Here is a 7,804-nt window from a genome sequence, read left to right on the forward strand (position 1 = left end):
GGTGGGGACAATTGTCCCGCGCCCGCCGGTGTCCGGGGCGCCTCGGGGCCTGAACGTGCCGCTGGCTCCTGGGCGGGGAAGGGAACGCCACCTAACTGCTCGACTCTCTCTTTCAGACTCCCAAGAACCAGATCAAACAAAAAAAAATGGCTCCTCCCCCCAAAAAGGTCGAGGAAAGCGAGGATGAAGAGTCCTCTGAGCTAGAGGAAAGCAGCGGAGAGGAGGTGATCAATCTAAGGAACAAAGCCGAAAGGACGCACGTGTTTTGGAAGTGTCCTTAGGGTTGTGGGGGTACATAGTATGTGGTAGAGAACCAAATGAATAAACAGTTGGTGTTCTTCAGGGTGGCCAAAGAATAAACCCGATTTCATGAGAGGAAAGCAGTGTGGGGAAGACTAGCTTAGCTGCTGAGGCTGTACTTCCAAGCTTTGGAAGGACTGCTGGCATCTTAAAGCTGTTCCTAGTGCTGGTGAGCAGCTGGATAATTCATTACTCGAGTAGAGCGTCAGCAATAAGTGATTTATCACGCACAAATAATATGCAAGACTAAAAATTTCAGGCTACTCAATGCTACTAGAGGGGCCACCGGTCTTGCTTCGGGACCAGGCAATTTGGAGGTGCTTTAATGATCCATAAGTAGTCTGTTAAAAGCATGAAAAAGCTGGTTTTGAGCTTATTAATATAATAACAGAATAGGCAACAAAGGTCATTCAACAGAAACTTAATTATTTAAGTCTGTCAGAAGAATGTGCTTTAGATTGTACTTGCTATATATTTGTCTGAAGTAATAGTAGGTTAAAGGGCCAGCATAGAAGTCTTAAACTAATGTGTATTTCAGATGATCCCTCAGAAGAAACAACAAAAAGCAGCAGTTACACCAGCGAAGAAGGCTGCTACCCCTGCAAAGAAGGCTGCTACTCCTGCAAAAAAGGCAATTACACCTGCCAAGAAGGCTGTGGCTACTCCAGCTAAAAAGGCTGTTGCTCCATCACCTAAAAAGGCTGCTGTCCTAACCAAAGGAGCGAAAAATGGAAAGAATGCCAAGAAGGAAGAGAGTGAGGAGGAAGAAGATGATGATGACGAGGAAGATGAGGACGACGATGACGAGGAAGAAGACTCTGGTAAGTTACTTCTCAAATATGCGTTCATCCTTGCATAAGTTGACTAAAGCTGGTCCAATCAAGTCGCTGAATTTGAGTACCTTTGGAATTGAAAGTTTAGTATGATTTAATGCTTGCAAGAGGGGGGTGTCAGTGATTAAAAGGCGGTGGGGAATCAGTTAAGTTTGGAGGAGAACTTGGGATGCAGCCGTGTTTACATGCAGCATGTGAAGCATCTTCTAGTTTCCTGATCATTCTGTCTTGAACTTTGCCAAAATCTTGTGAAACAAAGTACTTTACTAGTAAAGTTTGAAGGCTGAGTGGTGTGGGTAAACACTTGCTGTACTACTGTTGCAGATGAGGAAGAGGAACCGGCAATGCCTGTGAAGCCTGCAGCCAAAAAACCTGCAGCAGTACCAGCCAAAAAGCCTGCAGTTGTGCCAGCAAAGCAAGAATCTGAAGAAGAGGAGGAGGAGGAAGAGGAGGAGGATGATGAAGAGGAAGATGATGGTATGTGGGATTTAGGAAACTTTGTCTGACTCTTTAAAAAAAAGAATTAGAAGATATTAAACTAATAAATGCTCAGAGAGAGCTAGAGGGGTGTAACCTAATGGGTTAATGGGAATGATACAGAGTATGTGTATGTGTGTGTTTCCATTTAGTGCCCAGCTGATTTCAGTTGGCTACTAGTGTCCATCAGATGTGTCCAAGTGGGTGTTTTTTCCCCTATTGCTAGTAAAACTTCCCGTTGGGATACAGGTACTGTTTTTTAATGCAGTAAAACTTGAGGGAGAGGCAGATTTTATAAACAATATAAAGATGTTAATCTCCTTTTCTGAGAACATAAAAACTTAAGGAGGCATGAAAAACAGTATTTATTTCACAAAATTTTCTTTTCTTAATCTCAAGGGGCTTAATCTTGAACATGTCTGAAATCTTGTGCTCAAATTATTTCAGAATCTGAAGATGAAGCCATGGACACGACCCCTGTTCAAGTGAAGAAACCTACTCCAGCAAAGGCCGGACCAGTGAAAGCCAAGGCAGACTCTGAAGATGAGGATGATGAGGAGGAGGAGGATGATGAGGAGGAGGAAGATGAAGAGGATGATGATGAAGAGGATGCTGAGGAAGAAAGTGAGGATGAAAGTGAGTTTAAATGTTTTTGAGACCATAACTCTCTAATAACAGAAAAGATGTTTGAATAAAATTTTTGTCCTATCATGGTCCTTTGGGTTGAGGAACAGTGGCTTCAGTGACAAGAGAAGGTCTAAAGATTAATGCTCCTGTATTGATCCAGTATAGGAAAAATTGTTTTGTACATTTATTGCAGTGTTGATTGTTCTTTATTGCAGAACCTGTCAAGGAAGCACCTGGAAAGAGGAAGAAAGAAATGGCCAATAAAAGTGCACCAGAGGCCAAGAAAAAGAAAATGGATGGTAGGTGGTGTGGGAACATCAAGCGATGCTTGTTTGGTGGACTGTTACTGGACTGGGTGAGGCACCGAACTGAAGGGACAGAATGCTCAGTGGGTTTTTTCCCCAGCACAAATGATGATTATAAGGGACTTAATACTGAAGTATGATGTCACTTTTGAGCAGAAACTGATGTGCTAAAGCTGTTTGAAGTCTGGCTTACAGTTCTTTTTTAACTGCCTTTAAAAAAAAAAGAAAAACTTCATTATCTTTTCATTTAAAGGGCCCACTTCAGCTTTCTCCCTCTTTGTGGGAAATTTGACCCCCAGCAAGGATTATGAAGAACTGAAGACTGGCATCAAGGAATTCTTTGGGAAGAAAAATATCGAAGTTTTAGATGTCAGAATTGGTGCTTCCAAGTGAGTTCACTGGTAGAACTTTGCTGCTTATTTCTTTTAACTGATAGTAATTTGTTTGGAGAGGTATAACTGCGCTGATGCTGGTTCCCTTCAAGATGATTGACTGATAGTGTATGGAAGGTGGAAGAGGCACGGTGCTGATAAATGTAATATTGCCTGGTTTGCGGCATTTTCAGACAGCATCTCCCTAAAGGAAGAGCTGCCACTCCAGTACAGAACTGTTGTTCTCTGCTGTTGTTCTGGTTATGTGGGCCAGTTAGCATTTATTTTATTAACGCTCTAACTTGACCAGTGGGGACCCCTCTGGTTCTGTTCGTGTACTCTGCTACTAGAGGTAGATCAGCTTAAATAGCAAGGTTACTCTTCTTTCAGGCGATTTGGCTACGTAGACTTTTCATCTGCTGAAGATCTGGATAAAGCTCTCCAACTGAATGGGAAGAAGTTAATGGGTTTGGAAATCAAACTGGAAAAAGCAAAGAGCAAGGAAACAGTGAAAGAAAATAAGAAAGGTACAGCCCATAACTCTGAATAGCTGTGCACATCAAAGAAAAGTTGTTAAATTTGGACCTTGGATTGGAGCAGGCTTGCCTTGTTACTGATCACTGCTTTTCTGCTCTTCTAAGACAGGTCTTCCTGGAAATGAGTGCTTATTGTAGTTTATTTTCTGCTGGATTAATTCACTCCAATTCTCAGTGAACTGGCAGTGTAGATGAGAAGGGATTTTTAGCTGGTAATGTGAAAGTTAACTTTTTTTCTTTCTTTGCAGAGAGAGATGCTAGAACACTGTTGGTGAAGAATCTGCCCTACCGCTTAACTGAAGAAGAAGTGAGAGAGGTGTTTGAAAACGCACTAGAAGTCCGAATAGTAATGAACAAGGAGGGGAACAGCAAAGGGTATGTAGCTGAGAGGACTGTTTGATGGTTGCTGTTCCTCAAACTCTTGGCATATTTTAATAAGCTTGTGTCCTTAAGCTACCTTAAGGAACCTGGTGCTTTAGGTGTACTGAAAAATGCTAATTTCTGAAGCATTTTTCTTCATTTTCCCCATGAATGTAATTCCTCGTGGAAGGAAGCATTTGCTTATCTTCTTTTCTGTGCTGTAGGATGGCCTATGTTGAATTTAAAACAGAAGCTGAGGCAAACAAAGCTCTGGAGGAGAAGCAGGGCACAGAAATCGATGGTCGTGCCATGGTGATTGGCTTCACTGGTGAGAAGAGCCATCAAGAACATCAGAAAGGTACTTTTCCAGACCAGTAGCATCCATGCAAATGATATTTAGGATTTAATTCCACCTGTTTCAGAAGTTTGCTAGGGACAGAGCAAGTTGAAGCACTGCATGAAAACTGTAAGATAGCAGGAAGGGACCTTTTGCCTAATTTGTGCTCTGCATCCTATGCATTTCATGTCTCTACTGCATATTTCAGACAAGGGGAAACAACTAGTCTAGGTGGCCAAAATAGTGTTGTGCTTGGCCTTGTGCCTCACCTTGAGATGAGGAGGGGGCGACAACTACTTTGACCCTAGAGATGATCTTATGACTAGAGGAAGATAAACTTGCACTTACACCACTGAGTTTTCTCTATAGGAGGTGGAGAGAGGGAGTCAAAGACCCTAATTGTCAACAACCTCTCGTATGCTGCTTCGGAAGAGACTCTCCAAGAACTGTTTAAGAAAGCTTCTTCTATCAAGATGCCACAGAACAACCAGGGCAGGCCTAAAGGGTATGTTGTGCCTTTCTCCTGACTCCTGAGTTGGCATTGTGAATGACTTGACTCCGTGTGCTCCCAGGCTGACTGAAATCTTCCTCTCCAAATAGGTATGCGTTTGTAGAATTCCCCACAACTGAGGATGCCAAAGAGGCATTGAATTCCTGTAACAACACAGAGATTGAAGGCAGAGCAATCAGACTGGAATTCAGTTCACCAGCATGGCAGAAAGGGAACATGAATGCAAGAGGAGGATTTAATCGTAAGTGTTCCATGTTTGATCATTTGATCTTGAGACAGCTGCGGCAGGAGTGTACCATTCATACAAACTTAGGGCTGCTTCAAAAAAAATCAAAAAAACCTCACCCAAACAAAAAACATGCCTGTGGAGTGAAAGACTTGCATTGTAAGCAAGTGTGCTGGACATGATGACTGATTATCTGAAATGCTGATGAAACTGTTGCCGAAGTCCTCTAGATAGTCAAGTGCTGATCCAGCAGTGTCTGTCCAGTTAGTATCCCTATTCATAAGATGCAAGCATCTAATTAAAAAGGGGGGGAGAAATTTTGACAGTACCAGCTTGGCTGATGGAGGTACTTTGACGTAAGGTTTTAACTGCAGTCCTGAAAAAGTTTTCAAAGACTTCTTTAATTGCCTGAGCTGTTAACTTCAAAACAAACCCCTTAGCCCTGTGAGCTGTTCTAGAAGCCAGTAATGTAAGCTGGATGTGATGTTAAGAAACTGATGGTTGCCTTGCTCAGGCTTAATGATCTCAATGTGTTCTTTCCTTAGAACAAAGCAAAACGTTGTTTGTCAGAGGCCTTTCTGAGGACACCACAGAGGAGACGCTAAAAGAATCATTTGAAGGCTCTATAAGCGCTAGAATAGTCACAGACAGAGACACTGGATCATCTAAAGGGTATGTTAAACATCACCTGGGAATTACAGAAAGCCTCACTCGTAACTGATTTGTGCAGTGCAGGGTGTTTCTAATGCTCATGTGGGTGAGTATTGAAAGCCAGTAAATTGCATGGAACCAGAGAACAAGCTTACAGATGCAGCTTCGGGTCTGTTCGTAGTGGGCAGCCCATGGTTACTTCTCAATGAGCTCCTTCCTGCCAGCAGATCTGTGGCAGCCTATGGATTCGCACGAGAAGAATATTAACAGTTCAGTACTGGCAAACTCACAATGGGACGCCCACCGATTGTGATTAGCCACTGCTGTTCTACAAGTAACACGGTTCAGATCCCTGCGTGGGTGCAGAAGTGCACTTGTTTCTGTAGTTGAGTGCCTGCAGGTGGTGCTAGAGCTTGTGGAGTTTGACTGTGCTTCTCTGCCTGTTCCCTAGGTTTGGGTTTGTGGATTTTAGCTCCCCAGAAGATGCCAAAGCAGCTAAAGAAGCCATGGAGGATGGAGAGATAGATGGAAACAAAGTGATCCTTGATTTTGCCAAGCCAAAGGGTGAATTTCAACGTGGCGGCGGATTTGGTGGTGGATTTGGTGGTCGTGGCGGCCGAGGAGGTGGCCGAGGAGGAAGAGGTGGATTTGGTGGCAGAGGTGGTGGCAGAGGATTTGGAGGTAAGAACAGACAAATGCTGCTGTTCTAAGTGAGCATGCTCAAAAACTAACCAAGCCATTCTTGGGGTTATGGTGCAGTGCTGCCACAGAGCGCCTGGTGTGAATCAGGATGGGTTTGGAAGGGCAGCGCTGTCTGTGTGGGGATACCTGTAACTCTGCTTCGTGACGGAATTTTCTCTCTAGGTAGAGGAGGTGGCTTCCGAGGAGGCAGAGGAGGAGGTGGAGATCACAAGCCACAAGGGAAGAAGATAAAGTTTGAGTAAACTTCCCCTTTCCTCTCCCTTCTCCTGCTCTCTAAGACTATCTGAAAGGACTCCGGGGGTTTTTATTCTCCTTTTATCTTGGCGGAGCCTTCGGAGGACATTCCAAGATGCAACGCAGTACTGTGAGCCACTTGGAAGTTACAGTTTTCATTTCAAGGAAGAGAGAGCAAGCCATTTTGACTGCTTGCATATTCAAATGAACTTTTTAAAAAATGAGTGATAGATGTGGGAATTTACCCCTTGTCTGTGAGTTGTCTTGAATTTATAATGTTTTACCCATGTACAAAAATATTTTTTTTTCCTATAAACTTCTGTAGCATTTTTGCTGTAAAAATGCAGAATGTTTTATCATTTGTGCTTCAGCACCCTGTCTTGGACAGATTAAAGGACCTAAACTGGTTCTGTGTTACTTTTGTGCTGCTAAATGAAGCGAGGCTGTGAGAAATAGTCTGTCTTCAGCCTTGACTCTCTTAAGGTCATTAATGTCACAGGCAGCAGCTAGTGTCCTGCTCTGCTTAGCTGATGTCAGCTCCCAGCCCTGTACGTGTGCTATGCTTACAGTGCTTGCAGGAGGCGACAGGGAGAGGAATACGATGGCTGAGGTAAGCCCTGTGCCTCTTTTTTTTTTTTTCCCCTTTTTACTGAAGATATATGTAATGTTGCATGCTCGCCAGTTGCTGTTTTACTTTTTAAAACACAAATGAGCACCTTGATCACATTCTTGCAGGCATTGCCTCTCGTCCTCACAGGGACGAGTTGAGAAACATGGGGTCAGGGGCAGTAACTGTGCTTGCCACCTTAACCAAACACCTTCCGCTGTTCCTGTTTGGTGACCGCTTCCCTGGCCTAGGGCTGAAAGTGTTGGTCCAAAGCCCTTGGCCGAAGCCACTGGCCTCTTTTTTTTTTTTTTTTTTTTTTTGAGCGAGTGCAGCATCTGGGTGCAGAAAGCAGGGGGGCACAGCAAGCACAGGCGCAGCTGCTGGTTTGATTCACCTCGGGCAGGATCAGCTACGCAGCTGCCAGTTTGCCTGCCGCATCTCTTGAGCGAGTGCAGCATCTGGGTGCAGAAAGCAGGGGGGCACAGCAAGCACAGGCGCAGCTGCTGGTTTGATTCACCTCGGGCAGGATCAGCTACGCAGCTGCCAGTTTGCCTGGCTCATGCTTCCCGAGGCACAGGGACCTAGCGCTGTCCTGCTTGAAGGGTCCTTGGCTGGGGCCTTCTGCTTCCTGGCCTCGGCTCTGACTGCGGTTGCAGGCAGCTGTCCCCTCCTCGCATATTGTAGCCACCCAGGTAACTTGTGTTTTTGTTGCCGTGGAAAGCCTTGC

General features: G+C 44.5%; 1 protein-coding gene across 1 annotated transcript; it reads left to right on the forward strand.

Annotated features, from left to right (window-relative positions):
- Positions 1–146: 146 nt before the first annotated feature.
- On the forward strand, positions 147–6,878 carry NCL (nucleolin). Its single transcript, XM_010291568.1, has 14 exons — positions 147–224; positions 839–1,121; positions 1,458–1,610; positions 2,058–2,246; positions 2,453–2,536; positions 2,796–2,931; positions 3,304–3,440; positions 3,698–3,824; positions 4,034–4,167; positions 4,516–4,651; positions 4,747–4,898; positions 5,429–5,555; positions 5,986–6,215; positions 6,399–6,878. The coding sequence occupies exons 1-14, from the start codon at positions 147–149 to the stop codon at positions 6,476–6,478; spliced, it is 2,046 nt and encodes a 681-aa protein (XP_010289870.1). The 3' UTR covers positions 6,479–6,878.
- Positions 6,879–7,804: the final 926 nt, after the last annotated feature.

Source organism: Phaethon lepturus, unplaced genomic scaffold (assembly GCF_000687285.1).
Source record: "Phaethon lepturus isolate BGI_N335 unplaced genomic scaffold, ASM68728v1 scaffold50797, whole genome shotgun sequence".
In the NCBI taxonomy this organism is placed as follows: Eukaryota; Metazoa; Chordata; class Aves; order Phaethontiformes; family Phaethontidae; genus Phaethon; species Phaethon lepturus.